At 47.3% G+C, this 21,975-nt stretch overlaps 1 protein-coding gene and 1 long non-coding RNA gene across 2 annotated transcripts; one reads left to right on the forward strand and one right to left on the reverse strand.

The window, feature by feature from the left end:
• Nucleotides 1–55: 55 nt before the first annotated feature.
• Nucleotides 56–2,147, reverse strand: LOC148684318 (uncharacterized). Its single transcript, XR_015946434.1, has 3 exons — nt 2,024–2,147; nt 1,285–1,344; nt 56–194 (listed from the first exon to the last, which is right to left on the reverse strand). It is a non-coding gene; the product is annotated as an uncharacterized LOC148684318 (long non-coding RNA).
• Nucleotides 2,148–2,251: 104 nt separating this feature from the next.
• Nucleotides 2,252–16,514, forward strand: C11H1orf35 (chromosome 11 C1orf35 homolog). The gene is made up of 9 exons (XM_060280994.2): nt 2,252–2,365; nt 5,111–5,308; nt 7,085–7,235; nt 7,459–7,504; nt 10,921–11,003; nt 12,701–12,773; nt 13,601–13,680; nt 14,153–14,302; nt 16,019–16,514. The coding sequence occupies exons 2-9, from the start codon at nt 5,215–5,217 to the stop codon at nt 16,347–16,349; spliced, it is 1,008 nt and encodes a 335-aa protein (XP_060136977.1). The 5' UTR covers nt 2,252–2,365; nt 5,111–5,214; the 3' UTR covers nt 16,350–16,514.
• The last annotated feature ends 5,461 nt before the right edge of the window (nt 16,515–21,975 follow it).

Consider the following 21,975-nt stretch of genomic DNA (forward strand, 5'->3'; position numbering starts at 1 on the left):
CCAGTGGAAGATGTTGATTGATTAAGACTGGCTTCAGTCCTTTGCACAGTTACCTGGGGCGAAATTCTATTGATCTCGAGGCTGGCTTCTGAACGGACATGTATAGAATTTTATTGTTAACATACATTTGAACGAAGGTTTTGGCTATGATTCAGAAGAAAAGGTAAGCACCATCGTGGAAGAGGCATTTCCTCCTATGCGGAAGAGAAAGGGGAAAGCTTATTCTCAAAGAACGTTGCTACTGCTCTTGGTTTTTGCAAATACAGTATGTCCTTGAAAATCATTAGCAGTGCAATCCTGTGTAAATTTACACAGATTATTAATTTTCACCAGGGTTTGTAACTGCAGCCTAAGATTACCCTAAAGTCTGCTGTCCAGTTAATTGGGGACATCTTACTCAAAAGGCTTTGAATCAATAAACATTAAGTTATTCCTTATTATTATTATTACCATTCATTTAAATGCTTCAATTTTTTCTCCCCCTCAGTATGTACAGTCACTTAATTATATTTTTTAATGGGCACAGGGTCCTTGAATAACTTTCTCAACACCTTACCATTCTTTATGGCTGGACTTCACCTGTTGAGTTTGCCTGTAATGCATCTGTTAAAAGCACAAAACTACTTTCCATCGAAGGAGGCGAATCTGGCAAAGAACGTAGGAAATGGCCTTGTTCTGCATGAGATCAGTGGCCCACTTTGCAGGGCTATAATAGGACCAGATGCAGAGGAAGACTGATGCTTTATTAATGGGGTGTCAGAAGAGCTGGGCCCTTTTTATTTTTAGGCTACGGGGGAAGGAACAAGATTTTGCTGAAATTAGGGTTTGGAGGGAAATCGGGAGTGAATCATGGAATTGAAGAGTTGGAAGGTATCCTGATGGTGATCTAGTCCAACCCCCTGCAATGCATGACAGATGGCCATCCAACCTCTCAGGATTAACTGATTTCATTGCTTCCCCTTTCACTAACCCAAATACTGGCTCTTGTGCATTTAATAATTATACAGAATTTTAAAATAAAATAGGTGGGTAGCTTGTGTAGGGTTGCCAGACTCAATAGAGGACAGGACTTCTGTGCCTTTAATTGCCCTGCTCTCTTTTGAGTCTGGAAACCTTAAAGAGAAACCAGCAGAACCTTTGCTTGGAAATTTAAACAAAGGGTTTGCTGGTTTCTCTTTAAGGTTTCCAGACTCAACAGAGAGCAGGGCAATTAAAAGCACAGAAGTCCTGTCCTCTATTGAGTCTGGCAACCCTACGCTTGTGCAGGAGCAACAAAACTCTTACTGAAATGCTCCTCTTCTGCTTCAGATGGAAGATTTGTCAGCTGCTGTGCTTCCGCGTGCTCTTTTGTAAAAAATAAAAAATGAGATTATTAGTTACTGCTTGTTACAGGTAGGTAGCCGTGTTGGTCTGACGTAGTTGACTATACATAAGGGTCTGGTGACTTCTGTTTCAGTGTATCTGAAGAAGTGCGCATGCACACTAAAGCTCACACCTATGACAAACTTAGTTGGTCTCTAAGGTGCTACTGGAAGGAATTTTTTATTTTATTTTTTGTTAGTTACTGCTTGTAATTGCTGTACTACACAGTTCTTTCACAGAGCAATACAAACAGATCATAAAGCCTTGGGGAACTTGCAGTTTTAATTTTAACCAGAGGGAAGGAGGAAGTGCGGGTGATGGAACGGGTGAGGCAGGAGATCCAATGTTACTTCAGTGTTTTCAGAGTTGCAGGGTTGGAAGGGACACCGAGGGTCATCTAGTCCAACCCCCTGCAAAGCAGGAATCTCAAGACATGGTGCCTCCCCCAACCCAATTTGAAACCACACCTTTCTCCATGTGGGGATGAGGGCTTAGACAAGCTTGTCTATAAACAAGACTGTTTCTAGCAGGCCTGATTGAAATCAACAGGCAGGGAGTTCCAAAGAGCAAGTTTTCCCAAGAATGAGGGTTACCGCCCCCCCCCAATTCCCCCAATGCAGGGCTCCTGTGCCTCGATAAACCTGCAGCAAAGGCCACTGACTTCAAGCCACTGAAGTTTCCCGCACCGTCACCGCATCCCCATGCCCAGAGAGGCTCATATTAAGTAGTTATGAAGACTGCACAAAGCATCCTGCGGTTGCTAAAGAGAGCTGGCAACCCCCTCCCAGCAACTTGGTACGGCCCGTATCCCATCCCCCCCCCCCACGGGCACGCGGCGCGATGGTGCCTCCCAAAGCTTGCGGAAGTTGCTGCCGGAAGCGGGTTCTGCGTGCAGCACGTGAGTCGCAAAGTGGAGGAGTTGCTTTGCTTTGCAGAAGTGGGAGGGGGAAGGCTGGCAGTTAAGAGCAGCCCCCCAAGGACAGAATGGCCGGAGTGTGAAAAGGTACGGTTGGGGGGGGGTATGGAGCGCGTGCATTTGTGTACATTTGTCTTACGTATCTGAAGAAGTGTGCATGCACACGAAAGCTCATACCAAAATAAAAACGTAGTTGGTCTTTAAGGTGCTACTGAAGGAATTTTTTTTATTTGTATTATCTGTTACTCCTGCATTGCTGGGGGGTTGGGCTAGATGACCCCAGGGTCCCTTCCAACTGTGCTGTCTGTGTCTGTCTGTCTATCCAGTGCTTTTTCCCCCTAACAAAATGTTTAGGGGCACTCTCATTTTGACTCGAGAAAATCCCAATTTTATAGCTCAAATCGGGAAAAATAAATGCAGTAAATGGACAAAAGTGCAAAGGTTCAGAAAATGTTTAGTTTTGTGTACCCCCATAAAAAGCACTTTATCTATCTATCCATGCAATCTGCCCGAAAACAAGCCCTGCTGAGTTCAGTGGGTCTTACTCCCAGGGAGGTTGCAATGCTACGAATACTGACTTGAGAGCTATTAGTAATTAGGAAGAACTTCCTGACAGTAAGAGCTGTTTGGCAGTGGAATTTGCTGCCAAGGAGTGTAGTGGAGTCTCCTTCTTTGGAGGTCTTTAAACAGAGGCTTGACAGGCATATGTCAAGAATGCTTTGATGGTGTTTCCTGCTCGGCAGGGGGTTGGACTGGATGGCCCTTGTGGTCTCTTCCAACTCTATGATTCTAGCTGTCAGAACTTGGTGGGACTTGTTTCCGAGTAAATAAGCACAGGCTTTCCCTCGTCAAGACACTTGGGTATCTTAGATTGTAGCTTTCTTTTTTATTCCCCTCACCTCTTTCTTGGCCTTGAGAAACCGTGCTTCATCCCACTGGGTTGTTTATGATAATCAACAAACACGGTAGAGATGGAGGGAAGTGCTTTGCAAGCAAATCACACCCACATCCACACCCCCTCGTGCTCTCCAGATGGTTTGGGCTGCAGTACCTACCAGCGAGCGCTTATTGAAGCCTGCTGTCAGAAGCAAGACACTGGGGCAGGCATCCCCAAATTTCGGCCCTCCAGATGTTTTGGACTACAATTCCCATCTTCCCTGATCACTGGTCCTCTTAGCTAGGGATCATGGGAGTTGTAGGCCAAAACATCTGGAGGGCCGCAGTTTGGGGGGTGCCTGCACTGGGGTTTCCAAGCTGCCAGATTTGTACTAACCTGCCCAGATTGTTGTCATTTAAGTCAGGCTGTAGAGGCAGGCGGCGAAGTCACGTATTTGATGTTTTTTACCTTTGGAGTTGTTGCTGTATTTAATATTTGTTGTTGTTTTAAATAGACTTCAGAGTGAGTCGCTTCTGTCTGAAAAAAGAAGAACAGCTGAAACATCTTCTTTTCATCTTAGGGATCTGTGTGCTCATAAACACTCTAAGCTTCACTTCTTAAAACAAAGCCTTTTCCCTTTAGAAAGGGACGGCACACTGCCTGTGGCCATATTGGTTTTGCTGCAAGGGCTCTTTGTAAAGGTTTGCTAAAGACACAAGATCCATGTAGCTTAGCACTTTGTGACTTGTTTTGGGGGTTGTGTGGCTAAGGCTTGGAATGCCTGTTGTGTTAATTTATCCAGAGTAAGCGTGGGGGGACCCAGGTGGCGCTGTGGGCTAAACCACTGAGCCTAGGGCTTGCTGATCAGAAGGTCGGCGGTTCGAATCCCTGTGACGGGGTGAGCTCCCGTTGCTTGGTCCCAGCTCCTGCCAACCTAGCAGTTCGAAAGCACATAAAAAATGCAAGTAGATAAATAGGAACCGCTACAGCGGGAAGGTAAACGGCGTTTCCATGTGCTGCTCTGGTTTGCCAGAAGCGGCTTTGTCATGCTGGCCACATGACCTGGAAGCTGTACGCTGGCTCCCTCGGCCAATAATGTGAGATGAGCGTGCAACCCCAGAGTCGGTCACGACTGGACCTAATGGTCAGGGGCCCCTTTACCTTTACCTTTAAGCGTGTTTTGATTATTGGCCTTCTTGGAAAAACAAACAAACCCAGTTCTTATATTGATAACATTATTTCATTTACATCATAGAATTGTAGCGTTGGAAGGGACCCCCGAGGGTCCTCTAGTCTCACCCCCTGCAATGCAGGAATCTCTGGGTGGGATTGAACTACCAGCCTTCTTGTTAACAGCCATGAATGTATGCAAGGTGTCCTGAAAGATGGGATATGCACATTGAAGCTATTTTTCTTAAGAGTAGTATTCAGCCAAGTGAATGGATCAGGGCTGGGGAATCTCTGGCCATGAGGGGAAGGGGCACAAGTGGGTCTCTGGGTCTCCGGATCTGACCCCTGAGACTCTCCAAGGCTGCACCCCCTCATCGGATCTCCTTGGCACCCTCCTTGGGCATATGGGCCTGGCTGAAATTAGCCCTTGAACTCTGATGACGCCCCTGGCTCGCATGGATAGAGGAGGGTTAAGCATATGGGAGCAAACTAACATTGGCTGCTCCTCCCATTTTTTGCCTCTGGAACTCCCCACCACTGGTATGTGACCTCCTCCACCTCCGAAAGATTACAGTACTAAGAAGGGAATGTGGCCTTTGGGATGTCTCTTCGCACCCAGGCAGTATAGAAGTTTTGCAGCTTAGAATTCACAGCTCCCTGGGCTCTGTCACTAAGTCCACACAAATGCAGTGAGCAAAGTCACGGCCACTTTTGAAAGCACAACAGAATACTAAAACTGTAACTATTTCTTAAGCCTGTTGCTTTCTCCCGTTTTCCATGTCCAGGCTCCTGAGGATTGGAATCTTGAGCTCCCTGAGGATTGGAGTTCTACTTTAAAAGGAAGGAAGGAAAGAAGACGTTCCGGGCTCATTCTCTCCCCTCCTTCACCATGTTTGGCTCCTCCCGAGGGGGCGTGAGAGGAGGGCAGGACCAGTTTAACTGGGAAGATGTAAAGACGGACAAACAAAGGGAAAACTACCTAGGTATGGAGATGACCCTCTGTTGTCTTTTGAATACTGAAGGATGAACTAGCTCAAACAGTCAGCTATTTGGATCCCTTCTAGTCGGGATTCAGCCCTCATCATAGGACTGAAACTGGCTTGGTCGCACTGGTTGATGATCTCCGGTGGGCTAGAGACAAAGGTGAGAGCTGTTTCCTAGTCCTGCTGGATCTCTCAGCGGCTTTTGACACCATCGACCTTTACATCCTTCTGGACCGCCTAAAGGGGTTGGGAGCTGGGGGCACTGTTATGCAGTGGTTCCGCTCCTTCCTCCTGGGCCGTGTTCAGAAAGTGGTGATGGGGGATGAGTGTTCAGACCCCTGGGCTCTCACTTGTGGGGTGCCTCAGGGTTCTGTCCTCTCCCCCATGCTTTTTAACATCTACATGCAGCCGCTGGGAGAGGTCATCAGGGGGTTTGGGCTGGGTGTTCATCAGTATGCGGATGATACCCAGCTCTACCTCTCTTTCAAATCAGAACCAGTGAAGGCAGTGAAGGTCCTGTGTGAGTGCCTGGAGGCAGTTGGAGGATGGATGGCGGCTAACAGATTGAGGTTGAATCCTGACAAGACAGGAGTACTGTTTGTGGGGGACAGGAGGCGGGCAGGTGTGGAGGACTCCCTGGTCCTGAATGGGGTAACTGTGCCCCTGAAGGACCAGGTGCGCAGCCTGGGAGTAATTTTGGACTCACAGCTGTCCAAAATCAATTCTGTGTCCAGGGCAGCTGTCTATCAGCTCCATCTGGTACACAGGCTGAGACCCTACCTGCCTGCGGACTGTCTAGCCAGAGTGGTGCATGCTCTAGTTATCTCCCGCTTGGACTACTGCAATGCGCTCTACGTGGGGCTACCTTTGAAGGTGACCCGGAAACTACAACTAATCCAGAATGCGGCAGCTAGACTGGTGACTGGGAGCGGCCGCCGAGACCACATAACACCGGTCTTGAAAGATCTACACTGGCTCCCAGTACGTTTCCGAGCACAATTCAAAGTGTTGGTGCTGACCTTTAAAGCCCTAAATGGCCTCGGTCCAGTATACCTGAAGGAGCGTCTCCACCTCCATCATTCTGCCCGGACACTGAGGTCCAGCACCGAGGGCCTTCTGGCGGTTCCCTTGTTGCGAGAAGCCAAGTTGCAGGGAACTAGGCAGAGGGCCTTCTCGGTGGTGGCGCCTGCCCTGTGGAACGCCCTCCCAACAGATGTCAAAGAGGAAAACAACTACCAGACTTTTAGAAGACATCTGAAGGCAGCCCTGTTCAGGGAGGCTTTTAATGTTTAATAGATTACTGTGTTTTATTTTTCTGTTGGAAGCCGCCCAGAGTGGCTGGGGAAACCCAGCCAGATGGGTGGGGTATAAATAAATTATTATTATTATTATTATTATTATTATTATTATTATTATTATTATTATTACTATGTGCTGAAATGACTATGAGTCTGTGTGAGAAGTCCTTAGTTTGAATCGCTCCCTCCAGCCACGGACTGGCTCGGTGGCCTTTGGCAGGGCATTCTGTCTCTCCCCTCTTTTCTGCTCTGCAATGCAGAGGAGATGAAATTCAGTTCCACAGTCTGAAGGATTTTGGTGTGGCAGAAGTGCCGGGGGCTAAGTGGAGAGGACACTCATTGCCAAACGGCCAATATGTGAACAGAGGCAGCCTGAGCTTTGGACCTTCGCGTCATCTTGGTAGAGGTCTCTTGGCGCTCACGCACTCTCTAGTCCTGCTTTGAGCTTTGTTTTCGTTTGTCTTCTTTTAATGTGCAGGGAACTCCTTGATGGCACCCGTAGGCCGGTGGCAGAAGGGGAAGGATCTCACGTGGTACGCTAAGGGGAAGAAAGGTGACGCGCCTCTCTCCCGGGAGGATGAGCTGGCTGCTGTCCGGCGGGCAGAAGAAGAGGCGATGATGGCAGCCTTGTAAGTCGCCTGGCTATGTTTGCTGCCCACAGGTGTAACAGCAGCTGTGAACATCCCCTCACCCAGTTGAGAAGAGCTGCCCTTCCTTCTAAACCCGTGATCATCAAAGCCGAGAGATTATTTTCCTTTTTATACCAATGTATACATTTATCCAAATAATTTTTATTGGTTTTCTAGTCCACCTCTGCCAGATTTTGTAACTCTCATTTGTATTTCTTTTAAGGGGTTATAAGAATGTGAAGAAGCAGCCGACAGGACTAAGCAAAGAGGTATTTATATATCTCTCTCTATATATATATATTTAAAATGTTTGTGTGGGAAATGTGTGTGTGCGTGTGTGCGTGCGCGCGCATGTAGTAAACATGCTTGATCCCAAAGCTCAGAGTATACATACATGAATACGAGGGTTGTTAACTTATTTAAGTCCTTTTGGTTAATTAGTCAATAGCTAGTTAATCAGTTAATGGATTGTATTTCAATTAAAGTGCTTATTACTAAAACCTCAATGTGTTCCTTTGAAGACGATGAAGGAAGGGCATGTTACAGAATCTAGAGAGCGATAATATTTATAATTTGAAAAATACAAATATAGAAGGAATAGTGTCTTGATAATATTGCATCAACTTGGAAATTCGGAAAAGAAAAAAAAGAACGATGGTGTTTACTCATTAGAATGGATGGGCTTTATCGGTTTAAGGTTTCATTAACAAGGTGGCAGTCCTAATTAAAGCATAGTGACTTAACAATGAGGAAACGGTCCAAGCGTCTTCTCCCTCGCTTCACCCTCTTCCCAAAGCAGCTTAACTCCTGGCATTAAATGCCAGCCTTTGCTCTCTCAGATATTTTGCAGGTCAGAAGAGGGGTTGGGGGGGGGAGGAGCTTGCTTGAGGTTCTCCCACAGGTATGCTCTTTCTAAAGCAGAGGTTCTCAAACTTTTTTCTCTGGGCCACACGTTCAGAATAAAAATGTGCTCGTGCTACCCCGAATTTCTGATAAGAAATACAATGGAAAACAAAAAGAAACAGCTCCCTGCAGTTCTTGGATTTACAACACAGAACACAGCTACTTTATAATATGATCGTGGGACGTCCTTAAAACCAGGGTTTGGCAAACTAAGGCCCGCAGGCCGAATACGGCCCGAGGGGGGTCGTTAAACCGTCCCCCTGCCCTTGCCGCCTGCTCAGTCAGTCCCTGCATGGAGCTAAACCAGCACAGCACAGCACAGCACACCTTTCGGGAAGCAGCCACGGCTTCCTGTTGGCTTCAGAAAGCTCCTGCAGCCAATAGGAAGCCACAGACGCCTCCAAAAGTCAGCGGGGAAAGAGCGACGGGTGCATGCGCATGGGTGCACGCGCTCCTGCGTGCAGGCAATCTGGCCCACCGGCAGAAAAGTTCCCCGACCCCTGCTTAAAACAATGCAGCTGCATAAGAGCTTAATCTTTTCCAAAATATAATTATAATTATGGAAGATGGGAGACAGTGTAAGACAGGAGTGCCTGGCGTGCTCTGGTCCATGGGGTCACGAAGAGTCAGACACGACTAAACGACTAAACAACAACAATTATAAACCAGCCTCTTACATACGTACCTTAAGTATGCATACAAAGTCAGAGAGATGTGAGTCCACTTCTGCCAGATAATCTAATTTATTGTTGTTGTTTAGTCGTTTAGTCGTGTCTGACTCTTCGTGACCCCATGGACCATAGCACGCCAGGCACTCCTGTCTTCCACTGCCTCCCGCAGTTTGGTCAAACTCATGTTCGTAGCTTTGAGAACACTGTCCAGCCATCTCGTCCTCTGTCATCCCCTTCTCCTAGTGCCCTCAATCTTTCCCAACATCAGGGTCTTTTCCAGGGAGTCTTCTCTTCTTCTCATGAGGTGGCCAAAGTATTGGAGCCTCAGCTTCACGATCTGTCCTTCCAGTGAGCACTCAGGGCTGATTTCCTTCAGAATGGATAGGTTTGATCTTCTTGCAGTCCATGGGACTCTCAAGAGTCTCCTCCAGCACCAGAATTCAAAAGCATCCATTCTTCGGCAATCAGCCTTCTTTATGGTCCAGCTCTCACTTCCATACATAACTACTGGGATCTAATTTATATTACGTCCAATTTGAGACAAACTAACTTTCATCTCCTCATCAACGCCAAGAAGAAGATTTTCTCTTTTCTGATCTCGATAGTATACTACACTGAAATGTTTTGATGTTTTCTTGATTGCTCTTGAATCTTGCTGCCGCTCTTGCCATCGTCTCCCGCCACACCCTTTGGGAACCAGTGCTCTATAGGAAAAGGAATGGGAACCTCGAGCACACAGACTGAATGCAACCCTCCCCATCTCCCTGCCTGGCCCTTGAAACTCTCCCACCCTCCCAATTGCTGCAGCCACCCCTTGCTGCTTTGCACTTTATGTTTTTGCCCAAGTGTCATTGAAGAAATATCAACAACCTCAGATATGCAGATGATACAACCTTGATGGCAGAAAGTGAGGAGGAATTAAAGAACCTTTTAATGAGGGTGAAAGAGGAGAGCGCAAAATATTTTCTGAAGCTCAACATCAAAAAAAACAAGATCATGGCCACGGGTCCCATCACCTCCTGGCAAATAGAAGGGGAAGAAATGGAGGCAGTGAGAGATTTTACTTTCTTGGGCTCCTTGATCACTGCAGATGGTGACAGCAGTCACGAAATTAAAAGACGCCTGCTTCTTGGGAGAAAAGCAATGACAAACCTAGACAGCATCTTAAAAAGCAGAGACATCACCTTGCCGACAAAGGTCCGTATAGTTAAAGCTATGGTTTTCCCAGTAGTGATGTATGGAAGTGAGAGCTGGACCATAAAGGAGGCTGATCGCCAAAGAATTGATGCTTTTGAACTACCAGTATGATGCTGGAGGAGACTCTTGAGAGTCCCGTGGACTGCAAGAAGATCAAACCTATCCATTCTGAAGGAAATCAGCCCTGAGTGCTCCCTGGAAGGACAGATCGTGAAGGCTGAGGCTCCAATACTTTGGCCACCTCATGAGAAGAAGAGAAGACTCCCTGGAAAAGACCCTGATGTTGGGAAAGATTGAGGGCACTGGGAGAAGGGGACGACAGAGGACGAGATGGTTGGACAGTGTTCTCGAAGCTACGAACATGAGTTTGACCAAACTGCGGGAGGCAGTGGAAGACAGGAGTGCCTGGCGTGCTATGATCCATGGGGTCACGAAGAGTTGGACACGACTAAACGACTAAACAACAACATTGAAGTCCAGTAACTCCTCTGGATTGTTGGATAGAGAGCGGGTGTGTGTCTAAATAAACTCACCTGCTGCACATCCATTGCGCTGCCCACTATTGCCTCTGGTATGCGGCCCCCTGGAAGGTTACCGATCAGGGAAGGCGGCCCTCAGTCACCACTCTGTTCTATACGAGGTTATCTCTGTGCTAGCATTACAGAGATTCCAGCTAGCGAGCCAGGCCAGGGTCCTGCAATCGGCTCCTGTCCCAAACTGTGGCAAAAGATGCCTGGGTTCCCACCTTCCCTGTACTGCTGAGGATGCTGCAAAGGGTCTAAAAGGAGGAAAGACGACTTAAACTCAGACCTGTTTTTTATTATTCATTAGATTTGTACACCACCCTTCACCCAGAGATCCCAGGGCATTTCACAAGGTGTCCTCTAATTCCTTATCTGCAAATATCTTTGCAGGATCTTGCCGAGGTCTGCAAACGTGATGGAGCAGAGCGTGACGAGAAGGCGGTGGATCGTGTGTTGGGCCTGGGGAGTTCAAGGTAGCTGCTGCTGCAATGGACTCGAGCGGCCCTCCCAAAGGACCAATTATTTGTCTGTCTAGCACAGGGGTCCCCAGACTAAGGCCTGCGGGGCCGGATACGGCCCGAAGGCATCTTTTATCCGGCCCCCGCCACCCACTGCCGCAGCCCGCTCTTACCGGTGTGGCACAGCTGCCCACTTCCGGGTCGGAAAAAGCGCCCAAAATAGCTTGTGCGCATGTACAAGCGTCATTTCCGGTGCACTTCCGGGGCAGAGGAGGCCCACGGACATGCACACAAGCTATTTCTGGCGCTTTTCCAACCCGGAAGTGCGCCAGAAATAGCACATGCGCACGGACGCACGCTCCTGCACACTCCCCCGCTCTCCGGCCCAAAGTCGGGTAAGTTTGGGGACCCCTGGAAGCGGCATTGCTAATCCTGCAGACTTTACGCCGTGCGCATGCCTTGTTCTGTGTACATCTCCATAAGTCTTTAAACCAGAGCTTTCCAAATTGTGTGTCGCAGCATGTTAGTGTTTCGGCCGCAGCGTGTAGGTTTGTTATGCAAACGCTCCCCACGCTTTTCCCGGGGCTGGAAAGGGGCTAGTTTAACCTCTGGTTTGATAGTAAAACTGAATTACTGTGTGAAGCATGCCTAAAAAGTGTGAAAAATTTGGAAAGCTCCATTTTAAACCCTTGAGGGTCCCTTCCAACTCTGTGATTCTATGATTGTGTTTACAGTGGTACCTTGGTTCTCAAACTTAATCCATTCCGGAAGTCCGTTCCAAAACCAAAGTGTTCCAAAACCAAGGCGTACTTTCCCATAGAAAGTAATGCAAAACAGATTAATCCATTCCAGACTTTAAAAAAACAACCCCTAAAACAGCAATTTAACATGAATTTTACTATCTGTCGAGACCATAGATCCATAAAATGAAAGCAATAATCAATGGACTGTACTAGAAAATAAATAAGACAGTATTGTAGATGATAAAAATTAAAATTATAATTTTTTCCTTACCTGCACTGATAATAGTCATTGTTTGGAGGGGGGGGGGGCTTTATCCATTTCCGCAGTCACACAATCAATCAATCAATTGGTGGCTGAACTGGGTTCCACACAGTCACAAAAACAAATTAACTAAAAAGCCTCAAAAACAAAAAAGCAAAATAAATAGCAAAAACAAAAGCGCCAAACTTAATCCGTTCCAGAAGTCCATTTGACTTCTGAAATGTTCGAAAACCAAGGCGTGGCTTCTGATTGGTGCAGGCGCTCCAGAAACAATAGCCAACAGCCGCATCGGATGTTTGGCTTCTGAAAAATGTTCGAAAACTGGAACACTTACTTCCGGGTTTTCAGCGTTTGGGAACCAAGGTATCACTGTATTTATTTTTTATTTATTCGAGTTCTTACCCTGCAACTCCCTCCAATGGAGCCCAGGGCAGTTACATGTAGAAGTCACAAGAGGTTTACCCCATTTTAGCTACTGTTGATTTCAATCATATTTTGAATGCATTTAAGTAATCAGTTTTTAACTTCTTTATATATATATTGAGAATTTTAATGTTTTTTAAAAATATTTTTGTAAACCACTTAGAGGTTTCTTACATTCGAGCGATATATAAAATTTGTTAAATAAGTGAAATTATATTGCTTCATAGGAACTGATTAAGGAACGAGAAACGACAATGATATCCCACTCTAACTTTTCCTTTCAGGTGTGACGCGAGCAGGATGATGTTTTCCAAAGAAGACAAAGAAGCTGCCAAAATGGGCCTTTCAGTCTTCACGGTAATTTATTGACATTCCCTCTCCACCTCCAGAAAGTGAGGCACACCTTAAAGATGTCGGATGCCACTGGCCACCACCCCATTCTACATTTGTCTGTGTATTCCTAAAATATACCCGTTTCCCTTTCCATTGACATACGCCCACTGTGGTGTACAGAAGATTAAGAAATCTAAAAGCATGCAGCTTGAAACACATGTATAGGAATCACAAAATACTGTTGTATCTGCTGGGAGATCACATTTTGTTAGGCTCCCTTTTTTTGTTCCCTTTGTCGTCATTTCTAGATCCTCCACTACTTTTCAGGGCATATTACGCCCCACGAGGAAGTCCACAAATTCCAAAGCTAAATATAACATATGCAAGCTACAATATGTTCACAAAAATGGTCATTTGCTGTGATACCCAAATAGATAAAAGTTACTGCAAACCATGGTTTCCTTCTGCACCCAAACTGGAAACCATGGACTGCACCACTTCAGGCTGGTTGGGTGTCTGTTTGAATGTTTGAATTCTCCCTTTTTAACTTAGGAAAAAGAAGCTGAGTGTGTTGGGGAGCATGCTAAGCTGACCTCATTCTTGCAGGCATGCCACTTTTCTCAGTGTAGAGATTATCATTCCCGAGGGAGTGTTGCAACATGCATCTCTTCCCCTTCCAGCCTGAAATGATACAGTCCTGCAAAAGCTTTGCTGCTTGACTTTCCAGATTGCATAAACTGAGCAGAAGGGCTCTTTCCCATTGGAAAAGCTGCTCTCTCCTCCAATAAGCATCTATAGGTCTGGCAAAGATTCCTTCATTCTTGTGTCTTGTTTTCTCTCTGAAACCCCAGCACCATCGAACAGCAAGCAGTCCAGAGGCTTCGGCTACCAAAAAGAAACCGGATAAAGAAGAGGAAACACGAGCTGCAGAGTAAGAAACCTCCCAGGCGTCCTCTTGTCTCTCGGGCCTAGGGAAATCATAGAATTGCAGAGCTGGGAGAGACCCCAAGGGTCATCTAGTCCAACCCCTTGTAATGCAGGAAGGTCTTTCTGAATTCAAGGAGGAGGCCCTCAAACTGGGCAGGATTCTGAGGAGAATGAAAGATGGGGTTTTATCCAAACCTCCCCGCTAGCATATTAACTTTCCATGGGGTTAGCTCAGTTGCTAAAGCATGAGACTCGTAATCTCAGAGTCATGAGTTCGAGTCTCACATTGGGCAAAGCAGTCCTGCATTGCAGGGGGTAGGACTAGATGGATCTTGAGGTCCCTTCCAGCTCTACAATTCTATGATTCATGCGCAAAGAACTTTTGGCATGTAAGCAGGTATAGTCCTATCGGGACAGAAAAGGTTGTTGGGGGGGGTAGAGATAGAGATTCAGTCTATTACTCTCTTGCCATGCAGGCCAGAGCCCAGCAAGAAATCCAAAAAGAAGAAAGAGAAGAAGAAGAAGAAAAAGCACAAGAAAGAAAAGAAAAAAGAGAAGGAGAAGCACTGTAGAAAAAGAGAAGATTCTTCCTCCTCCGCCACCTCTTCTCCAGACGACAGAGAGAGGTACCTCAGTGGGTCTTGTGGGCAACAGCCGTGGGTCTTCCATAAACAGCTAGGTTATGAGAACTTGGCAACACTTAGGAAGTTGCCCTTTTCTGAATCAGGCCCCTGGTCCGCCTCGCTCAGCATTATCTACACTGAGTGGCAGGATTTCAGGCAGAGAATCTGCCCAGCCCTACCTAGAGATGCCATGGCTCGAGCAGGCGCTCTACCCACTGAGCTGCACTCTTCCCCTTTACTGATAAACGTATATCTTATAGGAGGAATTGGAGCCACCCCAAATGGCTAGAAAGCCAGAAGGAAAATATGGGGAGCTAGCGATATATGGGGAAACCCAGCCAGATGGGCGGGGTATAAATAATAAATTATTATTATTATTATTATTTGCCACTGTATTAGTTACAGGTAGGTAGCCGTGTTGGTCTGACGTAGTCGAAACAAAATTTTAAAAATTCCTTCCAGCAGCACCTTAGAGACCAACTAAGTTTGTCATGTAGACCATTTGCAGTCGTTAACGGTCATCAACAGCTACGGTATCAGTCTGTCAATCACCCACTCCCTCCACCCTTCTGAGTAATACATGATAAAGCTATCTTTAGCCATCTCACCCCTTGCTTTTTCCTGCAAGACCAATTGCAGTCGTTAACAGGTTTACCACTCCTATCAGCCAATCACCCATTCTCACCACCCTTCCTAGTAGAGAAGAGAAGAGTTTGGATTTGATATCCCGCTTTATCACTACCCGAAGGAGTCTCAAAGCGGCTAACAATCTCCTTTCCCCTCCTCCCCCACAACAGACACCCTGTGAGGTAGGTGGGGCTGAGAGACTTCAAAGAAGTGTGACTAGCCCAAGGTCACCCAGCAGCTGCATGTGGAGGAGCGGAGACACGAACCCGGTTCCCCAGATTACGAGTCTACCGCTCTTAACCACTACACCCCTCCCCACCCTCTGACTATATATAAGCGTCTGGGGACTTCTGCTTCAGGGTATCTGAAGAAGTGTGCATGCACACAAAAGCTCATACCTATTATGACAAACTTAGTTGGTCTCTAAGGTGCTGCTGGAAGGAATTTTTTAATTTTGTTTTGCCACTGTATTGTCGCACTTTTATAAACAAACAAACAAACAAACAAACAAACAGTGTGTGGCTCAAGGTCACCCAGTGAGCTTGTTGGCTGAGCAGGGATTCGAACCCTGGCCTCCCAGTTCCTGGTCCAACACCTTAACCACTGCACCACCCTGGCTCTTTCCTTGAAAGGTGTGGTGGTAAGCATTTTTCCATTGCAGAATTGACATGGCCCATGGCATGAGATATTTTGCCTTAGTACAGGTTGTAAGAGCAGCAGAACATCTGGGATAACTTCCTTTTCTGAGGGACGAGCCATAGCTCAGGGGTTGGAGCATCTGCTTTGCAGGCAGAAGGTCCCACGTTCAGTCCCCGGCATTTCTAAGTAGGACTGGGAATGTCCTCTTCCTGAAACCCTGGAGAAATTCTGGGCAGTGCTGAGCTAGTTGACTCGGCTTAAGGCAGCTTCCTGTTTTCCTTGCAGCCTAGGAAGCTTTGATCCATTGCGAATAGTACCTTGCAGGCATGCTGCAAGCCGGGATGAAGCCTTTTCCCCCCTCTCCCTCTCTTGCTTCTGACCCTTTCTGTGCTTCCCTGGGAACTGCTGGGCGTTCTGATGATCTGACCCGGCTCTCCTCCTCTGTCCTTGCAGAAAGAGGCGACCTGCCTCGCCTCCTGAGCGCCATCCATCATCCTCCCGGCAGGCTGGAGCCAGCCGCCGTGACAGCCATTCATCACCCGCCCAGGAAGAACAGAAACCACCCAGCAGGTGGCGCCGCAGCCCAGCCTCCTCCAGCAGCATCAAGGAAGGGACCCCCGCCACAAAGACACAGGCCCCCAGCCGTGGAAGGAGGGAGTGTCGAAGCGGCAGCCGGTCCCTGTCTCCTAGGGGCAAAAGCACCGGGCCCCACAAGCGTCGGAGGAGCAGGTCCCCCACATCTATGGGAGCCAGGAGGAGGCACGACACAGATTCCGATGACTGAGCCTTCGTCTGGAACCAAAGAGGCTGCAGCCTTTGTTTTGGGGCCTCTCTCCTTGGCTGCTAACTGGAACTAAGTCACGGCTAATGCAAATGTCCCAGAGGTCCTTCTGGAGTCTAGCAGGAAGTCAGGAAGCCCCCCACCCCAAATAAACGTTTGTACCTTAAATGCCTTTGTGAGAAACACACCTCAGAGTTTAGGCAGCTGCCTAACAGACCCCTTTAGAAGAAGTACAGTGGTACCTCAGTTTATGAACACAATTGATTCCGGAAGTCTGTTCATAAACTGAAGCGAACTTTCCCATTGAAAGTAATGGAAAGTGGATTAATCCGTTCCAGACGGGTCCGCGGAGTACTCAACCTGAAGCGTACTTAACCCGAAGCATGGGTGTAATTGGTTCCGGAAGTCTGTTCATAAACGGAAGCGTTCATAAACTGAAGCGAACTTTCCCATTGAAAGTAATGGAAAGTGAATTATTCCGTTCCAGATGGGTCCGCGGTGTTCGTAAACCGAAAATTTGTAAACCGAACTGTTCATAAACCGAGGTTCCACTGTAGTGCAGCTGAAGTGATAGCTCTTCCGACAAGGGTTTTAAAACGCTAGGAGCGAAACTTTGAGTTGTGCAGAGCTCTTTCTCGGGCATAGTTTTTTTTTCGAAAGGGAGGCGATAAATTCCCAGAGCAGCTCGTGTGCTAAACCATAGGAGAAATGTAGAAAGCAGATATTATATTGATGTGTTACACACACTTACACTCAGGTCCCCCCCCCAAAAAAAAAGCTGTAAAGAGGGTTGTGCGGGATAGATCAGAATGCTTTATCAAAGCAAGAAGAGCTAAGTATATCTTGGAGGCTGTACTGCTGCAGAAACACCCCTCTCAAGTCCATGAAGCCTAGTTTGCAGTGTTTTTATTATGTTAGAAGAAGAAGAGGAAGAGTTTGGATTTGATATCCCGCTTTATCACTACCCGAAGGAGTCTCAAAGCGGCTAACATTCTCCTTTCCCTTCCTCCCCCACAACAAACACTCTGTGAGGTGAGTGGGGCTGAGAGACTTCAGAGAAGTGTGACTAGCCCAAGGTCCCCCAGCAGCTGCATGTGGAGGAGCAGAGACGCGAACCCGGTTCCCCAGATTAGGAGTCTACCGCTCTTAACCACTACACCACACTGGCTCCCAGAGTGGCTGGGGCAACCCAGTAAGATGGGCAGGGTATAAATAATAAAATTATTAGTAGTAGTCGTATATGACATAAAAAAGTAGGAGTCTAAGCTGCCCAGGTTCCTTTTTTGTTGATGCCTAGGGATCGCTTCCTTATGCATTAGCAACAAAAGGATTTTGTGCTGGCTTAAAGACTTAAATGCATTTATTGTGGCTGAAACCTTTGTCAGGTGCATGAAATGGTCCCCTCGACATGTAGGCTATCTACCTGCATCCAAAAAAAGCCACCCACTGATGTGATCCCTTCGCATAACTCTTGACAAAGGGGGCTCTGGCCCACGAGCCCCCAATACGCCATACAATAAAGGTGTTAACGGCAGGTCCACATCCTGCATTTAAAGTGCATGCGATGCGCATTTGAAGCACCTGTCTTCCCCCAAAGAATCCTGGGAACTAGCTTGTTAAGGATGCTGGGAATTGTAGCAGCTCTGTGAGGGGGGATCTACAGTTCCCAGGAGTCGAGGGGGAAAGACATGTACAGTAGTCATTTTATTTTTAATAAAAACACATAGACACGTACTGTACAGAACTTTAAATGTGCGTTGGGCGTCTACTTTAAATGTTTGGTGTGGCTCTGCAATTAGTCTTTAAAGGAGCAGGTAATCCTTGGTTTTGCTGCAGCAGGATTACCTGGTTGTCGCCTTTCACTTACATGGCAAAGTACTCTAAAATTAGGGTCTTGCCTAAAGGGTCTTGCCTGGCGCTCACCTTGGTGTAACCACACAGCCTTGCCATTCTCCCCTGCCAGCCCTGTCCAGGTAAACAGCAACGAGATGGCGGGGGGGGGGGCTGCTCTGTGGCTCTGCCCCCAACACTAGCCGGGTCTCAACACACACAAGCAGTAGCAGCAGCAGCAGCAGCATCTAGAACTTGCTGCTTGCATTCCTTTCTACCAAGGGAGGAAGGGACTGGACCGTTTTCTTAGCATTTGTAAAACCAGTTTGTTAAAACCGCCCCGCCGTGCCACCAGCTGTTTGTATCTTGTCATTGGTGTTATTTCTACCTTTACAGTATTTTTAGGTTTATATTATATACTGCCAAGTATGGTAAAATGAATGAAACCCTTTTTTAAAAAAAGAGAAGAAGAAGACGGTTGTGTGTAACGCCCGGACTTCTTTCCAGCTTCTCGAAGCCTCCTTTTTACTTTGCCAAATTGATTTATTCTGTTGCTCCGTGTCCCGGATGACCTCTGTCCCCCGCTAAGCTTTGCTCACCTGGGTATCCAGGATGTGGTAAGCAGGGTGTGTCTCCCTGGGAGTGTCTCGGATTCCTCCTTTGGAGCTGCAGTGCACTGAAAAGGCGAAAAAGCGGGGAGGGGGTGGCTGCTCGCTGCCTTTTGCAGGTAGGTGAATGGGTGGCCTTTCATGCTGTTGCTACTTGCACAAACAGGTGAGTCGTGGCACAGGGCAAGATGCTATTCCTCACTCTGGCTGGTGGAGAGCAGTAGTCGGGGAGGGTCAACCTCAGGCTAGGGTCCAACCAGGCCTCTTTGGCCCTTGGAAATCTCTCTAGGCCACACAGCCCACTGACGCCTGCTTCACTCTTCGAGGGTCCTTGCCTTGCTGGAATGTTTCCTTGGGCTCTGGTTGCTGCACTGCCGGTGCTTGGACTAGATGGGCCTCGCAGTCTCTTCCAACCCTATGATTCTATTCTTAAAGGTAAAGGGGCCCCTGACCATTAGGTCCAGTCACAGATGATTCTGGGGTTGCGGCACTCATCTCTTTATTGGCCGAGGAAGCAGGCATACAGCTTCTGGGTCATGTGGCCAGCATGACTAAGCTGCTTCTGGCGAACCAGAGCAGCACACGGAAACACTTAACCTTCCCGCCAGAGTGGTACCTATTTATCTACTTGCACTTTGACATGCTTTCGAACTGCTATGTTGGCAGGAGCTGGGACTGAGCAGCGGGAGCTCACCCCATCGCGGGGATTCGAACTGCTGACCTGATCGGCAAGCCCTAGGCTCTGTGGTTTAACCTGCAGTGCCACCCGCATCTATCATTCTATTATTAGCCTCGTGCTAGCCTTGATGGAGACTTCTCAGGACACTTGCCTCAAAGCAGGCTCAGGGTTTTTTGTCTTTGTTATTATTCGAAGCTTAGATTTTAAAAGAAGAAGATTGCAACTCCCATCAGGGAGCAGGGAACCAGGCAGAGGGCCTCCTCGGTGGTGGTGCCCGCCCTGTGGAACGCCCTCCCATCAGATGTCAAGGAGAAAAACAGCTACCAGATTTTTAGAAGACATCTGAAGGCAGCCCTGTTTAGGGAGGCTTTTAATGGTTAATAGATTGTTTCATTTTTCTGTGGGAAGCCACCCAGAGTGGCTGGGGAAACCCAGCCAGATGGGTGGGGTATAAATAATAAATTATTGTTATTATCAGGCCCAGCCAGCATGGAAATCAGATAGAGATGCTGGGAGTTGCAAACCAACTAACTCTGGAGGCCCCCACATTGGCTAACCCTGAGTTAAGAGTCTCCAGGTTGGAAGTTGTGACTTCAAACTACATTGAGGCTGCTGCCCTTTACCTGCTTAATTGGGAGTAAATCCTGTTGAGCTCAGTAGACTTGTACAGGTGAAACTCGGAAAATTAGGATATCGTCGAAAAGTGCATTTATTTCAGTATTTATTTATTTCAGTATTTCTTTTCCTTTTAATTTTTACAAATGCTTTCTTTTGGAAATTCCACAGCAATAAAACAAATAGTTACAATAATACAAAAATAAACATCGCTATTGCATTTCGTTAATTGCATTCCATTTATACCGTAATTCACCCGCCTAACGATGAATTATTAAAATTACAACAAATAATGGCTTGACATATCTTGCTTTGCATGTCATGCATCTATCTCATATATTGGTTTCACCTTTTAAGTTGCTGTTCACAAACTGCTGTTCTCATCAGGATTCTTTGCAGGGAAACCGTAACACTTAACTTTTCCCAACTCAGCCCAGAGCCTAGGAAAAGGTGAGGTGGGTCACTGCTGGGAACGACTTGAGAAGGACAAGATATCTTTACTGGGGCAGGATGGTGGTGGATGGAAATAGCCCTGCTTTTGAGCCTCAATGAAATTGGTACCTATTTTCATTGCTCCGTCTTGGGTACCTTCTGCAGTTTAGTTAGGATGCACTTTCGAGGAAGAGAATGTATTTTTAAAAAACAAACTGCCCAATTGCTTTACAAGGGGATGCTTGCAGGGCTGTAAACGCATGGAATGGGCCTCTCTCTTAAAAACATATTTCTTTGGCTTCACTCGGGGTGTGTTTGGGGCCCTGAGTTTCCTGAGAAAGGAAATGGGGGTAAGGTGGAAAAACCCTCTTGAAGCACAAACAATAGCTCAATAAACCCTAACCCTGCATAACAAAAGCGGGGTGAAGGGAGGACCCTCTCACCTATGTGTTAAGTAGGGGGGGGGGTCACCAGTGGGAAACAAGCTTTATGGGCCCTGCCTGGGGGTTATAAGCCCCTGGGCAGAGAGAGAAAGAGAAGCCGAGGCTATAGCTGTGGGAAAAGAAGCAGCAGCCACTGTGAAATCGCAGCCCTTGTAAAAGTGCAAAACGGAAGCAGCACACACATTTTGGAAGTTGCCCGATGAGGGCTGAGCTGAGATCCTAGAACTGGAGAGTTGGAAGGGAACCCAAGGGTCATCTAGCCCAACCCCCTGCCACACAGGAATCTCAGTGTAGATTTTTGCTTTTTAGTCTAACCAGAGCAGGGTAGATTCAGGTAGGTAGCCGTGTTGGTCTGACGCAGCCGAAATAAATTTAAAAATTGTCCAGTTGCACCTTAGATGGGACCCAGGTGGCGCTGTGGTTAAACCACTGAGCCTAGGGCTTGCTGATCAGAAGGTCGGCAGTTCAAATCCCTGTGACGGGGTGAGCTCCCGTTGCTCGGTCCCAGCTCCTGCCAACCTAGCAGTTCAAAAGCACATCGAAGTGCAAGTAGATACATAGGTGCCGCTACAGCGGGAAGGTAAACGGCGTTTCCATGTGCTGCTCTGGATCGCCAGAAGCGGCTTTGTCATGCTGGCCACATGACCTGGAAGCTGTACGCCGGCTCCCTCGGCCAATAATGCGAGATGAGCGCGCAACCCCAGAGTCGGTCACGACTGGACCTAATGGTCAGGGGTCCCTTTACCTTTACCTTAGATACCAACTAAGTTTGTTGTAGGTATAAGCTTTCGTGGGCACGCACACTTCTTCAGGCACATGAAGGCTTATACCCAGAACAAACCTAGTTGGTCTCTTAAGGTGCTACTGGACAATTTTTTAATTCAGAGCAGGGTAGTTCACAATCATTTCAGAGTTTTGGTAGTTGCGAAGTGAATTGGCTTCCGGAATGGAGAGTTAGCCAACTCAGTGCTCTGCTCCATTCAGAGTCCCTGACCCTTGGCCAGGCTGTCTGGGGCCAATGG

The sequence above is a fragment of the Zootoca vivipara genome, chromosome 11 (assembly GCF_965207765.1).
Source record: "Zootoca vivipara chromosome 11, rZooViv2.hap1.1, whole genome shotgun sequence".
NCBI lineage: Eukaryota > Metazoa > Chordata > Lepidosauria > Squamata > Lacertidae > Zootoca > Zootoca vivipara.